Here is a 20977-nt window from a genome sequence, read left to right on the forward strand (position 1 = left end):
GGAGCAGCCATTCCCTCGGGAATTCGGGATTCCCGCGGAGGGGAAGCGCGGAGGAGCTGGACCAGGGTGCGCTCCGGCTGGAGAGCAGGAAAGGCTCGGCCGCAGAGGGCGGAATAAGCGCTGGGACAGCTCCGCAGGGAACGGGCACGGCCCGAGGCTGCCAGAGCTCCAGGAGCGCCTGGGCAGCGCTGCCAGCGATGCCCAGGGTGGGATTTTGGGGTTTCTGGGCAGGGCCAGGGGCTGGATCGATGATCCCGGCAGGTCCCTTCCCACTCAAGATATCCCAGGGCCCTGGCAGAGCCCTCATCCCCAGGGATGCTCTGCCCGCTGTGCCCCACGGGGCATTTTCCTCCCAATCCCCGCTCTGGGCACAGAGAACTTCAGGATCTCGGGGGGCAGAAACAAACACCGGGATGCTGCCACTGCTGTGGCACCGATCTGTCACCCACAGGGCATTGGTGGCACTGATCTGCCACACACAAGGCAGGGCTGGCACTGATCTGACACACAGGGCATTGGTGGCACTGATCTGTCACACACAGGGCAGGGATGGCACTGATTTGTCACACACAGCGGTGGCACTGATCTGTCACCCACAGGGCATTGGTGGCATTGATCTGTCCCACAGGGCAGGAGTGGCACTGATCTGTCACACAGGGCAGGGCTGGCACTGATCTGACACACAGGGCAGGAGTGGCACTGATTTGTCACACACAGCGGTGGCACTGATTTGTCACACACAGGGGTGGCACTGATCTGTCACAGGGCATTGGTGGCACTGATCTGTCACGCTCAGGGCATTGGTGGCATTGATCTGTCACACACAGGGCATTGGTGGCACTGATCTGTCACACAGGGCAGGGCTGGCACTGATCTGTCCCCTCAGTAAATCGCAGCAGGGGTGGCACTGGCAGCTCCTGGTGGCCCGTGCCAAGGCAGGAGGCTCCCAGGAAATCCTCCCTCAGGACACAGGGCAGCTCCTCCTCCTCCTTAGGGCTCCAAGCTACAGAATCCTGGAATTGTTAAGGTTGGCAAAGGCCTTGGAGAGCACCAGGACCAAGTGCGGCCTCAGCTCTGCCAAGGCCACCCCCAACCCGTGTCCCCAAGTGCCACATCCCCACATTTTGAACCCCTCCAGGGTGGTGATTCCACCCCCGGGCAGCCCCTCCCAGTGCCTTGCGTTTTCCATGAAGGATTTGGTGCCAATATCCGACCCAAACCTCCCCTGGTACAACCTGAGGCTGCAGGAAAGGATCTCCCCTTAAACCAGAGCAGCCTTTTCGGGCTGGCTTGGTGTGGGAAGCTGCAATGGGATCCCATTTGTCCGATTTCCGTGCATTTTGGAACACACCCGATGCAGAAAAACCTCCCTGAGGGCTCTGCTGCCACAGGCAAAGCAAACCCAGCAGCTCCGAGTGCGCCCAGAGCAGCTCCTCCTGTGGGAGAGATCCAATCTCCTCCCCTGAGGAAGCTGCTTCATTTTATCATCAACACTTCAGCAGTTATTTTTTCCAGGCTCAAGTGAAGCCCTATTTTAAACAGCTCTCCAGCATGAAAAGATCCCGCTCTGGTGGCAATTCAGCTCGGGGTTTTTATATTTAATTTCCTCGCCCAGCAAGAGGCTGCCCTTGATTTCCTTTCCCTGCTGTCTCACCAAAATATCCTGAAAATTCTCCATTCAGGCACCCTGATTGCATCCCCCGCTCCGCACCCAAGGCAGAAAATTACCAGCCACTCCAAATAAAGCAGCAGCTGCTCGGGTTTAACTCCTAAATGTCGCTCCCAGCACGGCTGATGCATCCCAGGATTAGCGGGGAGCGCTCGTTCCTGCAGGAATCCCTCCGGATTTCCAGGGAAGGGACGAGTTCTGAGAGCAGGGCAGAAAGGAGGGAGAGTCAGGCTTTAAAAACAGAGCTCCGGGTTGTAGGTGAGACCTGAGCCCTGTGAAAAATCCATGGGAGCTCTCCAGGCATCGGATCAAACCTCAGCCAGAGGAAACAGCATCAACAGCCTGGGAATTCCAAGTTTAGGCATCGTGGTTTTAGAGGGAAGGAGGAATAATTGGATTTTTTATACACCAGGTTATTCAATTTACATTGATTTTCTTCAGGCAGAGGGAACACCGGTACCAGGCTCCCAGTCTGTGCTGCTGAATTACAACTGGAACAAGAAGCCAGGTGAAATCTGTCCTGAAAAATCAGCTTTGGGAATTGTTGGGCACAAAACCAAGGGATTCAGCGGGAGAATTGATTTCCTTTTCTCCATGGGCAGAGCAAGGTGGTTTAGGCAAAGGGCTGTGACTCTGTGAACCTTGGAAGTGCAGGTCTGAGATGCAGAGTGATAGAAAAGAAGTGGAAAGATAAGGAAAAGCAGGAGGTGTGTCCAAAACGACACCAGGAATGAAGGCTGTGCCACCCAAAAAGCAGCAGAGGCTGCTCAGGAAAAAAACAAATGATTTAAAGCAGTAATGTCTAATACTGGGCTTTTCTAAACCCAGATTAAAACCTGGTGGAGCAGTTGCTCAGTTTGGGTTTGGATAAAGCAGCCCAGGACTATCCCTGGATTCCAGCACGGCTGGAACAGGGAAAAAGCACAGGAGGCCCCAGAGCCCCGCGGGTTCCTCCCCTCCCCTTCGTCACACACAGGCTGGAAACAGCGAGGTTTTTCTCCCGTTTACTTCCAAAGGAAAGGAACACAGAGCTTCGAGCCATTGTACAGCATTCCACGGACAGCCTGGGCACCGGAGAGCTGCGGCCACCCCCCTGGGCCAGCAGGAGCCCGCAGTGGCCAGCGGCGACAGAGGGGACACAGCCCCCGGGGACACCCCCACGGCCGGCCCTGCGGTGGAGCTGGGTGGGAAATCATTCCCAGGAGGGGAATTCCAGCCCTCGTTCCCATTGCCCCAAGCTGCCACTGAGCGCTGGAGCTTGGAGAGGCAGCCTGGAATTGGTGCTGGGATACTCCGAGTGGTGCTGGGATGCATTCCGTGTGGTGTTGGGAATACATTCCATGTAGTGTTGGGAATACATTCCCAGTGGTGCTGGGATACATTTCGTGTAGTGTCGGGAATACATTCCCAGTGAATGGAATACATTCTGTGTGGTGTTGGGATGCATTCTGTGTGGTGTTGGGAATACATTCCCAGTGGCGCTGGGATACATTCCGAGTCAGGGAGAGGGGCAGAGGGCTGCTAATCCATGCCCAGGCAGCCAGGCACTGCCCTGCCACGCTCAGGGAGCCCAGGGAAGGGCACATCCCCCTCCTGACAGCTCGGCTTTTCGGGGATCGCGCTTCCCGCGCTTCCGTGCGCACGCGAGGGATAAAGAGTGACCTGCAAAAGATGAGGGATGGGCTCGTGTGGGGAGGGACAGCCCTGGAGCAGCTGCAGGTGTGGTGCTCAGGGGTTTGTGCATGACAAACACGCCCAGGGGCTGCGTTTGGGGCTTTCTGGGAGCACGCAGCCCTGAGGGATTGCAGCGCCGAGGCTGAAGGCAAAGCCAAGGCTGCTCCGTGGGGCTGAGCTCTCCTGAAGGGAAAACAAGGGATCCCTTCTCTTCCCACCCCAAATCCCTCCTCAGCAGCTCAGAGCTGGTGCCCTGCAGCTCCTGAGAAGTTTTGCTTACAGGGAGGACACAAAAATAGCCAAGAGCTCCAATTTCAAGAGGCAGCAGAAAAAAGCTGGATGGCAGCGCCACAAGAGCCTGAAGCTCCTCCAGGGGAATCTTTTGCAGGTCTCCCTTTTAAGGCCTTAACGTCACTGCAGAGAGAGAGGGATTCTTTTGTCTTGTGCTTGCCACTGCTGCCCTCTCCGAGCAGCACCAAAATCTCCCAAAGCTGCCCAGCTGCAGTGCCTGGCTGTGAGGGCAGGATGCAGACAGGGAGGGACACGACGACCACGGGGCGTTGAAGCTGGCTGCAGGAATGGCAAGGGCAGAACCGAAGTGCCAAGTGTTCTAAACAACCACACGAACAGCCAAATGTTGAGCCACTGCAACGCTGCTGCAACTCAGATTCTCAACATCAGCCACAGCAAAGGAAGAGAAATGAAAACCAAACCCAAAACTGAGCACTGTTATGGACACAGAAGAGTTTATCTCCACTGGAATTGCACTCCCAGGAGGGAAGACTGGATGTGGCAGTGACTTGGGGCCACGAGTCAGACTGAGACCAGTGCAGATGTCGGCACAGAGATGACAAACACCAGCTGGGGCCAGGTCCAGAGTGGATTGTCACGGCAGGAGATCCTGCTGCTGAGCAAAGAGAGATCCAGACGGACACGGCGGTGTCGCCCCTCTCCTCTCAAGTTCTGGTCATGAGTTAAGGAACATTAAGACAACTTCCCCAAACTGCAGCAGCAGGATTCTGCTGGCTCTTCAGAGATTCAGTCCCAGAGCTGTTTTGGGTTCAGAAGCAGCAGAGGGAGTATTTTGTGCCAAATCTGTGAAGAGAATTGCAACAGAGAAGAGATCAGAACTCATCAAACACATCCACAACTAAATAATGAAATTCCAGAGTGCCTCGGTGCTTCCCTGCTCAGCTCCATCCCTCGGAATCACACGTTCCATCCCCTTGGAAGCACGTGGCTCATGTTTGATGGGGAATTCTCTAGAAATTGAGGTTATCAGCTGCCCAAACAGGAGGAAAACTCCATGGCCAGTGCTGTGGAACTGCTCACGAGCAGATTCCCAAAAGGAAAGCTGAAGCTGTCCAAGACAGGTGTAGGGAAAGCTCAGTTCAAGCCCATAAACTCTGGTCATTCACTGCTGCTAAATCATAGGATATCCTGAGTTGGAAGGGACCCAAAAAGATCATTAATAAATCATGAAATAGGATTTATTTATCATTCTTATTATTTATTTACTTATCAGTAAATAAGGACCAGTTTAAGCAGGCCTGTCCCACTTAACACAGAGTCAGCATTCCAGGCCAGGAAGATGCTGAGTGCTGGACAAATCCTGTTTTATCCCTTCCAACACTGCCTGGCTTCGTACAACTTCGTTAAATTTTAAAAAGCAATTAATCCAGGCAGGGCTCCCTCCCAGAGCCTTCAGTTTTCCCTCCACCCCCAGGCAAAGGATCCAGGCAGAATTCCCAGCTCTCTCAGGACTGGGGTTGAGCTCTGCTGACCCCCTTGGCTGCTCAGGGCTGTCCCAGCTCCCAGAGCAGTTCCCTCCCCGGCCCCGCTGCCATTCCCACCTCCAGCAGACACAGAGAGCTTCTCCAGTTCAGCTTCCAGCTCGGCATCAGAGATGGGGGGACTCAGCACCTTCTGGGGAGCGGGAGGCAGATCCACGGAATCCTTACTCGAGTCCTGCAGGAGACTGTCCAGCTCCTTCTCCAGCTCCTCCGTGTCCATCTCTGCAGATGAAAGAAAACATTTCAGTTCCAAGGAGGATCCAGTGGCATCCTCACAGCACAGACAGATCCAAGTGGAACTGAGCTGTTCTTCCTCCCATCCATTGTCACTCATAAGGAATTTCCTGCACTTCTTTAAAAGGACTGAAAACTCAATGCTGATCTCAGCGAGGAGAATTTTTTTTCCTCGTAGAAAAATTTTGCTGCTGAGGCCAAGAAGCTCTGGCACCTTTCAGCAGAGGCAAAAAGCTGCAGCAGCACCCAGGCCGGAGGAAAAAGCTCATCACGTCAAGAAAACAAAGCAGCAGCCACCCTAAAAATAGATTTCAATCAGCATTCCACAGCTTTGAACTGAAACCCAGCCCCGAATGGGGACCACGAGGATTTGGAGATGAATAAACACAATTGTCAGAGGGGAGAACTCCCTGCTCCTCATCCTTCGAGGCACCAACTTTGGGATTTCAGGAAGAGTTTATTCCCCCAGGAAGCTGCTAAATGTGGGGAGGGAGCAGAGGATAAAAACCCCAGGACATACCCAGACCATTGATCCCCACTCCAGCCAGAGTCTGGGCTACTTCATCTTGAGTATCACAAAGCTGAGGGAAAAGAAACACAATTAGATAGAGACCAGAAATTGATCTGACGTCTTACTGCAGCTGCTTTATCAAAAGCAGAAATATCAACAAACAACTCCAAAGCTGACCTAAAGGCAGCAGCAATTAGTGCAGAAGACATTTCCACCACGGTTTTCACGAAGAACATGAAGATTATTTAATAATAATCAATAACAAGAGCAAGCGTGGCACATTTGAGGATCAAACCTGAACCAGAATTTCACAGTGGAATTAAAAATATCCCTCTGATTTTGAGTTTTTTCGCATAAATATTGAGTTGATATTGCAGCTTTGGCTACAGAATCAGGAAGCCGAAGACCAACACGTCTCAGCTACGACGTTTTGCAGCCCCTCAGCTCGTGAGCTGAAGTCACAGTTGGAGCTGATGGTGCTAAAAAATTAATCCTTTGCTGTTTTTCACACCAGCTTATGCAGCCAGACTGCTCTCTCCACTTCAGTTCCTGCAGAATTAACTCCTTTCCCTCACTGAAATGCAGGAGATTACAGAATTCCAGAACTAAATAGGTTGGGAAAGACCTTTGAGATCATCAAGTCCAACCCATGGAAAAAAAAACCCCAAAAATGAAATGAAATTAAATATAAAAAAAAATACCAAATAACATCAACTAGAATATAAGATATAAAATAACATCCAATAGACTATAAAATAAAATGAAACAAAAATAACAAAAAAATAACAAAAAATAACACAAAATAACATGAAATAGAATATAAAATATAAAATTAAATTAAATTAAATGTCAGGCTGTTTAATGCACACAGTTGCATTCCAGCTTCCAAAGGTTTGATTTGTAGTTTTAATACACCTCAAGACTTTCTAGGAAAGCTGGGTGCTTGCCCAATATTGCTGATCAAAAAAAACCCTGAAATGCACAAATCTAAAGTGAATTAAAATGCATAAAAGCAAAAACACAAGACACAGAAATCTTTTTCTTGCTGATGTTTTAGCTCAAAATTAAGTCAGTTTGCTTTGGTGCCATAAAGGAAAGAAATGAAATAATTAAAAGAAACTAAAGAATTCATAATTCATTAATATCTGGGCAGGTTTCTTGGGAATATCCACACCCCACTGCCTATTCCAGTACCTCTTGGATCTGATCCACCAGGTTCTCTGCCCTCTCCACAGTCACATCCTTCATGGACAGCTTCAGAGCTCCCACTCCAGCCTGGTAGGCATTAAACACCTGGAAATAAAAATAGAAAAAAGAGAAAAAATGCTCAGTGCTGCATGAGCCTGGCAGGCATTGAAGGTCTTGAAACAAAAACTAAAAGACAGAAAGACACACAATGTTCATGAACTCCAGCCTGGCAGTCATTGAAGGTCTTGAAATAAAAACTAAAAGACAGAAAGATGCACAATGTTCATGAACTCCAGCCTGGCAGGCATTGAAGGTCTTGAAACAAAAACTAAAAGACAGAAAGACACACAATGTTCATGAACTCCAGCCTGGCAGTCATTGAAGGTCTTGAAATAAAAACTAAAAGACAGAAAGACGCACAATGTTCATGAACTCCAGCCTGGTAGGCATTAAAGGTCTTGAAATAAAAACTAAAAGACTAAAAGATGCACGATGCTGGAGAAGAACAGCAGGAGCTCCTCTCCAGAGCTGCTTCCCAAGCAGGATCCTTGGAGAAACACCAGGACGGAGGCAGCTTTATCCAGAGGGATATTCCAGGGGTAAAGTCCCACCCCTCAGGCACAGGCGAGGGAATGGGTGGGAAGGGAGGGGCTGGAGGAGGAGCACGAGGGAGGAGCCCACGGTACCATCTGGTCAGTCTGGGAGGCGTAGATGCGATCCAGGATTCCCTGCACTGCATCCAGCTTGGAATGCAGCTCCTCGATGCGCCGCTCCGTCCTCCGCTTCGACTTGAGGCACCTCAGGGCCTGAGCGGGGACACAAACACACACACAGAGCCTCAGCTCAGCCTTGCACACACATCCGGCATTGTCTCCCTTTCCCTGGGATTGGTCCCACTTTGCTGAGTCCAAGAATTCCCAGCGCCACTGTGGGAAAACTGGGATGAAGCTCTAAAAAGCCGGAACAGCCAGGAGACCTCCAGGCTGCAGCTGAACTCAGGGGGTTCATCCAGGAATTCCTGGATCACTGGGTTGGTATCCAGCAGAAAAATCCTGGATGCCTACTTTGGAAAGGTGAGGGCATCTAAGATATTCCAGTTGGCATCTGCAACGATTCACAGTCCTGGTTGCTGAAGTTTCCTTCAGGAAAAAAAGGGTATCGTTGTGGAATTTCGTGCTATTAAAAGCAGGTATTTGTAGCCTGCTGCACCCTACAGAAAGGAGGAAAAAGCAGAGAAAGGTTGTGAAATGGGTGTTTGTGTTTGTGCAAAACTTGGTCAGAAATGACCACGTTGAGAAAAAATATTTAACTGACAAATTAAAAAAAAATATTTAAAAAGAAAAAGGGGCAGGAGTTGGATTTTGATCATTCCCAGTGGGTCCCTTCCAGCTTGGGAACGTTTTTGTGCAAAATTTGTCCAAAAATGACCGTGTCAAGAAAAAAAATTAAACTGACAAATTTAAAAAATACTTCAAAAAAAGGGCCAGGAGTTGGATTTTGTTGATTCCCAGTGGGTCCCTTCCAGTTCGGGATATTCTGGGATTGGCAGTGTCATAAAAACAAACAGGAATCCCTGAGGCACACACAGAACAAGTGGGTTTAAGAGTTTATTTCCACTTCCCTTCATAGAAATAAAATAAATCCTGATCTTCACCTTAAGGAGAGCTTTGGCCCCACCTGAGCACCCCTGGGTTGAAGCCCCCACGTTTAACCCTGGGCATGATCCAGGACATTTCCCTGGCAGTTCCACTTACCAGCTGCTTCTTCCCAGCTCTACAAGCACTCCTGGCATCCTCTTTACACCTGGAAGATGGAAAAAGAGTGGGAAATTTATTCCTTGGCCAGCAGTGGTTATTTTACACACCACAACCACCCTGTGCCTCGCTCTGAGGGGACCACAAGGGAGCATTTTGGATGTAACCACCCTCAAACCGCTGTTGCTTCCCAGAAATCCTTGAATGCATTCCAAATCCTTGCAAACATTCCTCACAGCCATTCCCTGCACCTTGTTTTCGTGGGGACAGAGGGAACACAGGCTGGAAAAGCTGTCCCAGCACACGGCTGGGACCGTTTTGTTTATGAACAGGGAAGAATAACACGAGAACGCAGCTTCTAATTGTGGCCCAACGTTCTACACCCCACAGATGTTCCCACCACCCTTCCCCAAATTACTTCTCTGCTTCCTGGGAAAGGGACTCCACCTTCTGTGACAGCAGCTGCTCACTCTGCATCAGCTGATAAACTCCGATGTCCACGTCGTTCATCGGGGACACCTTGGCGTGGAGGCCTCGGGCAAACTTCACTATCTAAAATTAGATGGGCACAGGCTGGAGTCACTTCCCAAAAATCTGAGCCTTGCACCAGGAATACTTTCACTTGGAAGGAAGGAAAAGGAGTTTTTGCACTCCCCGTTTAGGCCTTGGAGTCATGAGGATGCCCCAGTTACCACAGCGCTTAGTATGAAACTAGGCAGGACCAGGGATGAGCAGTGGAAATGGAAAGCCTTAACAGAACACCTGGGAGATTTAAAGCTGTCCCAGGGCTCTGGAAGTGGGTAAATGGGAATGTCACACTTCCAAGGACTTCAGAACACTGCAGGGGAAGTGGAATCTCAGAGCTGTAGGTACTGGCAGACAGAAAAAGCTTCCACACAACGTGGAATTCCATGCTGATTCCAGAGGTGTGGAACGTTGTTTGTGTAGTTTGGAGTAGTCACCCTGCAGGATCTGCCAAGCTTTGAACTCTTAAATTAAATAGGAACTATTACAAATGTTTGAAGAACCTGCCATGCAAAAAATGAGGATTTCATGTCACCCCCAACCAGGTAACAACGCTGGAGCACGTGGAATTTACCTTTCCAGACAGAGAGCAGCCATTTTAGCCACCAAAGTTTTCTCTCCAGGCAGATGGAATGCAAGACAGGGATGATACCACCCAAAAGCAGTCACCTTGACCCTGTACCTTCTCTCCGTTCTGTTCCAGGATGGTGACCCTCTTCTCCTTCTGCAGCTGCAGCAGCAACAAGTAGAAGGTCCTTTCATCCGGGCAGAGCCCGGCACAGAGGGAACGGAGCTCGGAGAGGGCGACCACGGGGTGGGAAGAGAGGGCAGAGTTCTGGTAGAGGCGATAAACTTCCTCTGCCTTCTCCTGCAAGGGATCCAGGGATGCTGTCAGCCCACGCAGCATTCCTGCTCTTCCCAAACCCTCCCACACCTCCTTCCTCCCAAACTTGGACACTTCCTATTTTATTCCGGAGGGACTTTCAGAATGAGCTGTAGGGAACTCTCAGAACAGCTGCCCATGAAAACCAAGACTCCGCTCTTGACATTCCCTGAAACGTTGTGGAACAGCACAGGAACCACAAAGGCAATCAATTGGCTTCCCCTGCACTTCCTGGAAATCCCTCCCCAGGTTTGAACCAAATAAAAATTCCTGCCTTTAAAGATTTCCTGCTTTTCTGCTGCACACAGTAACCCAGACACCACAGCAAGGCTTGGGGCTGCTTCTCCAGTCACAGAGGAACAGAGAGGGAAAAGGGGCTGGGACAGGATCCCAGGGCAGATCCAATCCCATGGGAATGCACATGCTCCCAGTGAAAGCAGCTTGGATAATGCCCAGGGAAGCTGGTGGGACATTGGATTACCAGGCTCCATCCCCTGTTCCTCCCTGGAACAGATGGAGCTCGGGCTGAGAGCTCCTCATGTCCTCAGCTCCAGCCTGGGATTCACAGCAAGCTCCCAGCACAGCTCTTGCCTTCCTAGCCAAGCAAGGAATCCTGTCCCTCCTTTCTCTTGGAGACAGTGAAAGGTCATTGTCAGAACCACGGAGTGCTTTGGGATGGAAGGACCTTAAAGCCCAACCAGTGCCACCCCTGCCATGCCCAGGGACACCTCCCACTGTGCCAGGCTGCTCCAGCCTGGCCTTGGGCACTTCCAGGGATCCAGGGGCAGCCACAGCTGCTCTGGGAATTCCATCCCAGCCCCTCACCGCCCTCCCAGCCAGGAGTTCCATCCCAATATCCCATCCAGCCCTGCCCTCTGGCACTGGGAAGCCGTTCCCTGTGTCCTGTCCCTCCATCCCTTGTCCCCAGTCCCTCTCCAGCTCTCCTGGAACCCCTCCAGGCCCTGGAAGGGGCTCTGAGTTCTCCCTGGAGCCTTCCCTTCTCCAGGTGAGCACCCCCAGCTCTCCCAGCCCGGCTCCAGCCCTTGGAGCATCTCCCTTCGTTTCAAGGAACATCAGTAGATCCAACTCACTTCTCACCCCCAAGGTCCTCCATCCATCTCTCTCCAGACTTGGAACACCTCAGGAGCACCAGTGAAGATCTGCTCAACCCTGACCCTTCCTCCCCAGCACACGGAGCGGCTCCTGGTTTTCCTGCAGGTGCACAATCTCGGGAAAGCTCTCAACAACACTCACCTGAAGCAGCTCCACGTAAATCAGAACCTCCTCTTCCTCGGGAATTTTGCTGTCCCCCAGCACGCTGGAGAGGGTCCACTTGAGGGGCTTCAGGATGAAAACTCCCACACCCCACGAGATCCAGCTGCTGTCTACACTGGCCATGAAGTCTGACTCCCTCTGGAGCTTCCCACGTCTAGGGAAAAGATAATTCACATGGAACTGAACACAGTCAGTCTGAACCTTGGAAATCCTCCACATCCTCAATTCCAGTGGCATTTTCTATCACCAGATCCAGCTCAAACTTGAGATCTTATTGCTGGAAGCACACAGAGGTTTCCACTCCTCCTCACCTTCCTCTGCATCCCAAGTGCCTTTTGTTTACTCTTTCTCCCCTTCTGCAAGTTTCTCCCAGCTTTCTGACTCGAAACTGATGAGGCATCAAATGAGGAAATGAACAGGAAGGGTCAGTTTTAGGGTAATCAGCCATTTCTGGATAGTTCTGTTTCCATATTAAATTGCAACAACAGCTCCTGCTGTTTTGAGCCTCTTCGAGGTACCCAGGCTCCAGTTCCACAGCACAAAACCTCTGGCTGCAAACAGCAGCTCAACACATCCCCCGTGCCCCGGCAGCTGCGGCACCTCAGCATTCCAGGGAACACCACCTCGCTCAACACCAACATTCCTGCGGGATCCCCTGCACAACCTCCTGCGAGCCCCTGGGTGAGCTCTGATTCCCTGTCCAGCTTTACCTCCCACAGGCCTCCCAAATTCCACACACAACACAAACCGAAATTCACAGAATCCCAGATGGGTTTGGGTTGGAGGGACTTTAAATCCCCTCCAGTGCCACCCCTGCCACGGGCAGGGACACCTCCCACTGTCCCAGGCTGCTCCGAGCCCCGTCCAACCCGGCCTTGGGCACTGCCAGGGATGGGGCAGCCACAGCTGCTCTGGGAAACCTGTGCCAGGGCCTCACAGTGCAGAATTCACCCTCCAGGCTGGCACAGCACGGATCCATCGCCAGCCGCATCCCCCTGACACCCCCCACACCCTCCCCAAGGCCGGCCCCGACCTCCTTTACCTGAGCAGCTCCCTAAGGACGGTGCCCAGCCCCAAGGGGACGCTGCCTCGCCGCTCGAAGCCGTTCTGCAGCTCCCTCAGGCACGTCCTCACCGCGCCTCTCTGCCGGCCGCGGGCCAGCACCAGCCCGACCCAGAAGGCCATCTTGCTGTCCCACTCGGTGCTGTTCACCTCGCGGCTCTGCTTGAAGGCCGAGAACAGGAAGGCCATGCGCTCGTCATCCGTCTCCCACTCCGGGGGCAGGTCCCCGGCCGGGGCCGGCCCAGGGGGGGCCTCCCCCGGGCTGCACATCTACGCGAGCCCCCGGCTCGGCCGCGGCCTCCGCCCGGCCCGGCCGCCCGCCCGCCTCAGGGGAGACGCGCACGGCGCATGCGCGGTGCCACCCCCGCGCCCCCCCCGCCTCACTTGGAGTGGGCCGCGCCGTCCCCCCCCTCAGCTCCCGCGGTGGTACGGCCCGAAGGCACTCAAGGGCTCCGCCCCTAAACCCCCCGGGATCCCGCGTGGTGACGTCACTCATGACGTTATTGGTGATGTCATCGGGGTGGTGGGGGCGGAGTTTGGGACTATCTGGGTCTATATATAATAATTATATAGATAATAGATGCTTCCCATACATACAATATAGAAAGTCTATGTTCTAGAGTATTAATTTTATATTCAACATTCTTCATAATAGTAACATTAATTTAATATTAATTTATTATTATTAATTTTCATCGTATACCACAAAATAATGCTTATGATAATAATAGATAATAATAGATAATAATAGATAATATAATGTACATACAGCATAAACTATATTATAAGAAAACTTTGTTAATGAATGTATAATATCGCAACCAAATATTAATTAGTATCTAATAATAGGGATATAATATAAGTATATTATATAATACTATATCATAGATAGGATATAATAGAATCTATTTATATTATATTATATAATACATTATAGATAGGATAGAATACTATATTATCATTAATTAATATAGAATGTATCGAATTTGATATGTTATTATATAGTCTATAATAATCTATTATTATTCTATTATATCATATCACAATATATATCATATATGCTTGTATAATGTACAATTTATAGAGAATTTTATGTAATATATATTTTAAAATATTATAATATATTAGAGAGAGAGCTTTTATTTATATCTGTATAGTCCCTATAGATATAAAAAAGAATGCGTATCTTATATAAATATTAATATTAATGTTAATATAATATTAATATAAATATAATATTAATATAGGTATAAATATGATATAGATATAGATATGGATATAGAATAAACATAAATATAATATATTAATATTAATATTAATATTAATATATGTAGATATGAATATGATTATGAATACTAATATATATGAATACGGATATAATATAAATAAATATAAATATAAACATAAATGTAAATATAAATATAGATATAAATATAAATATAAATATAACATAAATTAAATATAAATTAAATGTATATTAAATATAAATATATACCCAGGACACCTCTCCAATGCCTATTATTATAGTTATTATATTATTTTCTATATATAAATATTTGGGACTCCTTTGGCTGGGGTCAGACCCCACCGTGGGTCCCACTCTGGGGCTTCTCATCCTTGTCCCTGTGTCCTCCTGACCCAGGCAGGAGCAGCCCTGTTCTCTGCTCCGTGGGATCCTGGAATTCCAGACTGGTTTGGGTTGGAAGGGACCTTAAATCCCACCCCACCCCATCCCATCCCATCCCATCCCATCCCACCCCATCCCATCCCATCCCATCCCATCCCACCCCATCCCATCCATCCATCCCGTTCCATCCCATTCCATCCCATCCCATCCCATCCCACCCCATCCCATCCCATCCATCCATCCCATCCCATCCCATCCCATCCCATCCCATCCCATCCCATCCCATCCCATCCCATCCCATCCCATCCCACCCCATCCCACCCCATCCCATCCCACCCCATCCCATCCCACCCCATCCCATCCCATCCCATCCCATCCCATCCCATCCCATCCCATCCCATCCCATCCCATCCCATCCAATCCATCCCATCCAATCCATCCCATCCCATCCCACCCCATCCCATCCCGTCCTGTCCCACCCCATCCCACCCCATCCCATCCCATCCCATCCCATCCCATCCCTTCCCTTATCCCAGCTGCCTCCAAGCCCCGTCCAGCCTGGCCTTGGACACCTCCAGGGATCTGGGGGCAGCCACAGCTTCCCTTCCCTTCCCTTCCCTTCCCTTCCCTTCCCTTCCCTTCCCTTCCCTTCCCTTCCCTTCCCTTCCCTTCCCTTCCCTTCCCTTCCCTTCCCTTCCCTTCCCTTCCCTTCCCTTCCCTTCCCTTCCCTTCCCTGTCCCTGCATCCTCCAGCCCCAAATCTGGGATTTTCCAGAGCAGGACTCAACGCTGCTGAAAAAGCGGGAAGCAAACAGGATCCTCTGGAATTTAGGGAAAAGCCAAGCAGCCCTCAGCGAGTCGGGACACGGAGCTGCTGCCATGGGGAAGGGATTTTCCGAGGCTGCTGAGCCGGCCTGGACCTCACGCCAGGCTCTGGCAGCCGCGGGTGGAGCTGCTTTCCTCTCATTCCCATTTTTTTCCACACTCGGAGTCTGATTCAAAGTGTCTTGGGGAGGAAAGGGAATTGAAATTGGAATGAAAAAGCCAGCGATGGTCTGAATTCCCCAGAATTCGGTGACACCACCTTGGCCCTGCTCCACTGGCCAGCCCCAGATGCTGCAGGGACGGCAGCAGGTCCCAGAGCTGCCTCTAAAGCGATTCATGGAAATCAGGGAATGACTCAGCACACTCAGGGTTTATTTTTAGCTCCTTCCAAGCTGACATTTCTTATTAATCCCTCCACTTCTAGCCCCAAAAGAACACCATTTTGTGCCATTCCCACCTGAGGAGCTGGGATTGCTCCCGCCAGAATCCAGCCTGGCTTTAAGGAGGGCGCGTTCTGGGTGTTATCAGGGACAAAAAAAACCGCTGATCCAGGAAGGAAAGGGCAGCACGGGATCACGAGGCTTTGTTCAAAGGAGGCCCGCGGGGCTCTGTTTGTCAACCTGAGGGATTTGGCCTTGATCCGGAGGCGGCTGGAGCAGGCATCACATGTTTGGGGGTAAAAAGAGCCAAGGATGATCTGATCCTGCGCTGCTCCGGATGAGAAACTCCCGGAGTGGATGGATCCCAGCTGGAAGCTCAGCAGCCCCACACGGCTGCTCCCCCGCAGCGGGATGGGGAGAGATTTGGGAGTCCCCGTGGGAGAGGAAGAGACACTGAGATAGGAAATGTGGCTGTGGAAAAAAAACATGATGTAGTTTACAAGATACAAATTAAAACAGATTGGCTGGAGAAGGTATGCACGTGCTCTGAGAAATTTGGGATTAAAGGAATGCAAACCAAGGAATTCCTTCCCGGCTTCCCATGGCAGGCAGGTGCTCAGCCCTTCCCAGGGAAAGCAGGGATCCAGCACATGAATCTGGGAAGGTAAATCCCATCATTCCAAACATTCCTGCTTTCCTTCTGCCCTTCCTGGGAAAGCAGGGATCCAGCACACGAATCTGGGAAGATAAATCCCATCATTCCAAACATTCCTGCTTCCCTTCTGCCCTTCCTGGGAAAGCAGGGATCCAGGGATCCCTGTGTTTGGGAAGATGAATCCCATCATTCCAAACGTTCCTGCTTCCTTTCTGTCCTTCCTGGGAAAGGAGGGATCCAGCACACGAATCTGGGAAGGTAAATCCCCTAGTCCCAAAGTTCCAAACGTTCCTGCTTCCCCTCTGTCCTTCCTGGGAAAGCAGGGATCCAGGGATCCCTGTGTTTGGGAAGATAAATCCCATCATTCCAAATATTCCTGCTTCCCTCTGCCCTTCCCAGGTGAGGCCCCACCTCAGAGCTGGCCTGGGACACAGCACAGGAAGGACATGGAGCTGCTGGAGTGATTCCAGAGGGGGATTCCCTAGGGATGGAGCAGCTCTGCTGTGAGGAAAGGCTGGGAGAGCTGGCATTGTTCACCTGCAGAGGATTTGGGGTGGCTTCATTGTGGCCTTGCAGTGCCTGGAGGGAGGAAAGCGGGAGAGAGACAATTTCTGAGGCATGGAGTGCCAGTGATGCCTTTTCCTGGTCTTAAAATCAAGAGTCAGCCACGGTTAGAAGGGGAAAAGGGATTTTACCTTGGGATTTATTGTAAGGATCCTTAGGTGCACACGGCCAGGTCATGTGCATCGAGATGCACCCCGCCGAGTGTGCCCCCAAAGATCAGGTAGAACATTATAGGTTTTTACTAATTAGCAGATCTATCAAAGATTCCCCAATGAGAGGCTCAAGTGAGCCCCCCTCCCCAAGGAACCTTCCCCTGGATGGTTCTACCTTGGTTTACAGAATGTGTTCTGGAGAGGACCTTGGGCTCTGGGGCACACTGATCCCTGGCTACGAAGCTTCTAAAATGTTGAGTCTCTCAGCTTGACAAACAAGTCCAAGAATGTAGGCAAAAAGCACTGGGAATACAGAAGCTGTAAAAAGGTCTAACAGGGGTATAAAAGAAAAGGCAAAAAATCTTCATGGCATCACCAGGACACAGGGAACGGCTTCCCACTGCCACAGGACAGGGTTAGGTGGGATATGGGGAAGGAATTCTTCCCTGTGAGGGCGGTGAGGGGCTGGGATGGAATTCCCAGAGCAGCTGTGGCTGCCCCTCGATCCCTGGAAGTGCCCAAGGCCAGGCTGGAGCAGCCTGGGACAGCGGGAGGTGCCCCTGCCCATGGCAGGGGTGGCACTGGATGAGTTCTAAGCCCCCTTCCCAATGCCCAACCCATTCCATGATTCCATGATTCTCCACCAGCGTTACCCTGCTGAACATTCCCGTGGCCAGGGATGTGTCCTGTCCCAGCTGTGTCCAGTCCCAAAGTCTCATTTCCTGTCCCGCTGGAAGCAGGAAAAGCCGTGAGGTTGTGCGGCCCCGCTCAGCAGCACCGAGAACGCCTCGCTGTGAACGACCCCGGCTTCAGCACAGAACCCAAAACAGCTCCCGTGAGCAAAACTCAACAACTCTGGGCTCCCTCCCCAGCCCAAACCGGCACAACCCCTCCTGGGATTTCAGCTCTGGGAAAAGAAAACCAAACAAAAAAAAACCCCAGCGGTATAAATTAATTAACGAGATAGAAATGAAACCGGAGATTGGCTGGAGAAGGAATCCACGTGCTCTGAGAAATTTGGGATAAAAGATCCAGGGCGTCCTCAGGGTTTAACTCCCCAAACCCAATCTTTAATTTGCCTCTGGAGCTGGGGTTTGGGTGAAGGGTTTGGGTATGGGGTTTGGAGCTGGGGTTTGGGTACAGGGTTTGGATACGGAGTTTGGTTATGGGGTTTGGATATGGGGTTTGGGTGCAGGGTTTGGATGTGGGGTTTGGATATAGGGTTTGGATACGGGGTTTGGATACGGGGTTTGGATACGGGGTTTTGCAACACCCTCACCCTCACCCTCTCCTTCATCCCAGAGCTCCTTTTAAGTCCTGGTTCGTGGAGAGGGAATGGAGGAGGGAAAAGATCTGAGTCCAGCCTCTGCATTCCCTGTTCCTTTCCCCCGTTTCTAGGGCTCTGGGCTGGCAGGGGAAGGACAAGGGCTCCTTTAAAGGGTTTATTGCCCATGGGCTGCCTGCTCAGAGGTTGGGAAGCTGCCTCAGGAAAGGGGAAGGGAGAAAGGATGAAAAATCCACCTGCTTGCCCCGAGCACCTCCCAAAACCCAAAAATAAAGCAGGCGAAGGGAGTGAGGGCAGAAATCTGAGCCCCCCTCGCCACAGAGGGGAAACTGAGGCACGGAGGGCTGGGGTGCTTTGCCCAGGCTTGCCCAAGGAGGGAAGGAATTGAGCTCCATTCTCGTGCAGTTCACAGACTGCAAGAGGGTTTTTTTTTTTTAATTATTTCTCTGTTTCAAAGAGGAACTTGGAATTTATGAGACAAATAACTCGTTTGGCGGGGGGGGTGGAAGGGGGGAGAGGTCAAAATTATCGCGTGGCCTCAGCTCCCTCGCAGGCACCAAAACAGGCGGGAGGGAACAAAGAACTGGAGGTAAAACTGAGGCGTGATGCTCAAAAACAAAACCAGAATGGTCACGTACCCCAGAGCGGGCTGAGGGCCACGGCTCCGAGCGAGCCGCTCTGGGACGGGAGATTAGAGCCTCCCACAGCCCCAGCTTTGGCAGAGCGGGATGTTGGACAAACAGACGCTGAGTCAGACGGGACAGGAACATTTGGAGGGTCTGAAGTGGCAGCGTGTGCCACAGGAGGAGCCTGTGTGGGGTTACCCATTAGCTGTGAGCAGGCTCAGCTTCCCCAGTCACCCGTTTGTTATTGCTCCGTTCCCTGGGGGAATTTCAGGCTCCAGCCCTCCCTTCTCTCCACGGCCAGCCAAGCTCCAGCTCCAACCCTCCCGCTCGTTTCATTCTCCCCTTGCAGCAGAACTGAGCAAGCCAGGGGAGGATTGAACACCCCAAATCTTCTTCTCAACGTGCCCAATTTCCCCCCAGGGTGGTGTTGGGGAGCAGCCTCCTGGCTCCAGGGGATAAGCAGGCTGGGGGTGATAAGGCCTGGAGGTCTGGCCCTGGCAGATAAACACGGACCCCTTTCTCACCCAGCCAGCCTGCCCAAAATCCACCCGACATGGAAGCCGCAGTGCTTCCTCCAGGAGAAGGAACGATGTGTCTGCCCAGTGTCCCACTCCTGGGGATGGCCAGGCACTGGGAGGGGGTGGCCCTGCTGACCTCTCTCCACAGCTTAAACCCCCTCAGGCCGGACCCTGAGGCGCCCTTGTCCGGAGCGGTGTGTAAATACCTCCCTGTGGTTTGTCAGCACAGATAACTCAGGGCGGTTTTGTAAATGGGGAGACTGAGACAGAAAGAGAAAACCCTGAGGCTTCCCAACAAGTGTTTGGTGGGAGGAGGATGGGATCCCGGGCTCTGGATGCTGAGGGTCTCCCACTGCTGGGATTGATACCTTAGGTTTGAGCTTTTATATTTTCAAGCCCTGCACTGCCTGCTGTGTAACTCTGGAGTTTCCTGCAGCCTGTTCACTTCTGCTCTCTGTGCTGGGCAGACACAACAAAGCCTCTCTGGGCCCGCTCTCCAAGGACACCCAGACTGTCCTAGGCCCAAAATGTGTAAACCAAAAGCCTTTGAGAAGGGGCTGAGCTTGGGGAAACTCCATCATTAACTGAAGCTTTAATTGAGGAATTAACCCTGCTATGCAAAGAACCAAACCTATAAAAGTGTGAAGAACTCGTGACCTGGGGCCCACCTTGGGGCCCATCTGGGCAGCGGCTTCTGGCTCCCAGGGGTACCTTTGAAGGCCTTTCACATAAATACCCACCTTATTTCCTTACTTCTGTCCAGGCTCTGTTTTGAGGTGGCCTCTCAAGGCATCAGCTTGGCCTGGGAGCCGGGACAAACCGCGGGGCAAACTGCGACGTTCCACCTCCGTGTGCCCCTTCCCGCACATCCCGATTTATCCCGGCTGACTTCAGGCACGGCAGCTCCCTAAAGAGCATCAGGCTGAATTTTCAGAGAGAGGGTGGACAGGGTCCTGCCCCATCCCATTTGCACATTTATTAGCATTTAGTCCTAGGCCTAAACCTCATCCTAGTTCTGGCCTAACTGCAAAATGAATCATTCTCTAAGGACTGCGGTGACTTCAGCTGCAGTCAGTGGTATCCAAAGCACAGAGCACATGGTTTTGGTTAAACAAAAGGCCCTGCATACTTTTTGGGGCTCGTAATAGAAGTACCCACCCAGGAAATGAGCAGGAACGCTTCTTCTCCTCGAAATCACACTTCAGCTTCATTAATGGTGGTTGAAATAATTCCCCATGCAAGGAGACAACCAGATGGCCACTGTTTGATGAGTGCAGTCACCAAAGAGAATATCCCAAATATCCACATCCTGCATGGATGAGCTCTGATCCTACCGATGCAGTTGGATCCAAGGAGCCTTCCTGCCTTCCTGCTGGTGGGATGATGGGCTCAGCAGCCCCTTGGCACCCGGGTTGTGGACGCACGGAGCCCTTTCCCTGGCGAGCAGCATCTCCCTGGTGAGCAGCATTTTCCCTGTAACCCTGCCTTAGCGCTGGCCCTGTTTTCAGGGACACCTGGAATGTGTTACCTGCACATTCCTCTGCCTCCGGCACTGCTGAGGAAAGCAGCGCTGCAAACTTTTTAACAGCCTCCGGTGAGTCACCGGGGAGGCGACAGGAAGGGACCTCGGGACTAACGCAGAGTTCAGGACTAGGAAAAGATTAACAGATTAATGCAGAGTTCAGGACTAGGAAAAGATTAACAAACTTTCTTTGCCTCGGCTTTCTCTCAGAATCACGATCCTGGAACAGACCTGGAAACCTCTCCTGGAGCCCCTT

At 51.3% G+C, this 20977-nt stretch overlaps 2 protein-coding genes across 8 annotated transcripts; both read right to left on the reverse strand.

Annotated features, from left to right (window-relative positions):
- Nucleotides 1-2657: 2657 nt before the first annotated feature.
- Nucleotides 2658-12902, reverse strand: CHMP7 (charged multivesicular body protein 7). The gene is made up of 10 exons (XM_048287443.1): nt 12549-12902; nt 11486-11660; nt 10031-10216; nt 9242-9375; nt 8824-8872; nt 7756-7875; nt 7076-7174; nt 5891-5951; nt 5197-5358; nt 2658-4438 (listed from the first exon to the last, which is right to left on the reverse strand). The coding sequence occupies exons 1-10, from the start codon at nt 12836-12838 to the stop codon at nt 4374-4376; spliced, it is 1341 nt and encodes a 446-aa protein (XP_048143400.1). The 5' UTR covers nt 12839-12902; the 3' UTR covers nt 2658-4373.
- Nucleotides 12903-14939: 2037 nt separating this feature from the next.
- On the reverse strand, nt 14940-20937 carry LOC125317611. 7 transcript variants are annotated; one of them, XM_048287481.1, is made up of 4 exons: nt 20534-20937; nt 20358-20459; nt 15477-15870; nt 14940-15200 (listed from the first exon to the last, which is right to left on the reverse strand). In XM_048287481.1, exons 1-4 carry the CDS (start codon nt 20665-20667, stop codon nt 15192-15194), a joined length of 639 nt encoding a protein of 212 aa, XP_048143438.1. In that variant the 5' UTR covers nt 20668-20937; the 3' UTR covers nt 14940-15191. The 7 variants fall into 7 exon arrangements, 1 of the variants encoding a protein (XP_048143438.1); XR_007200133.1 differs by lacking the exon at nt 14940-15200 and adding exons at nt 17424-17561; nt 19940-20106 and having other exon boundaries at nt 15209-15870; nt 20358-20937; XR_007200132.1 differs by lacking the exon at nt 14940-15200 and adding exons at nt 17424-17577; nt 19940-20106 and having other exon boundaries at nt 15209-15870; nt 20358-20937.
- Nucleotides 20938-20977: the final 40 nt, after the last annotated feature.

This window comes from Corvus hawaiiensis, chromosome 27 (genome assembly GCF_020740725.1).
Source record: "Corvus hawaiiensis isolate bCorHaw1 chromosome 27, bCorHaw1.pri.cur, whole genome shotgun sequence".
Lineage (NCBI taxonomy): Eukaryota > Metazoa > Chordata > Aves > Passeriformes > Corvidae > Corvus > Corvus hawaiiensis.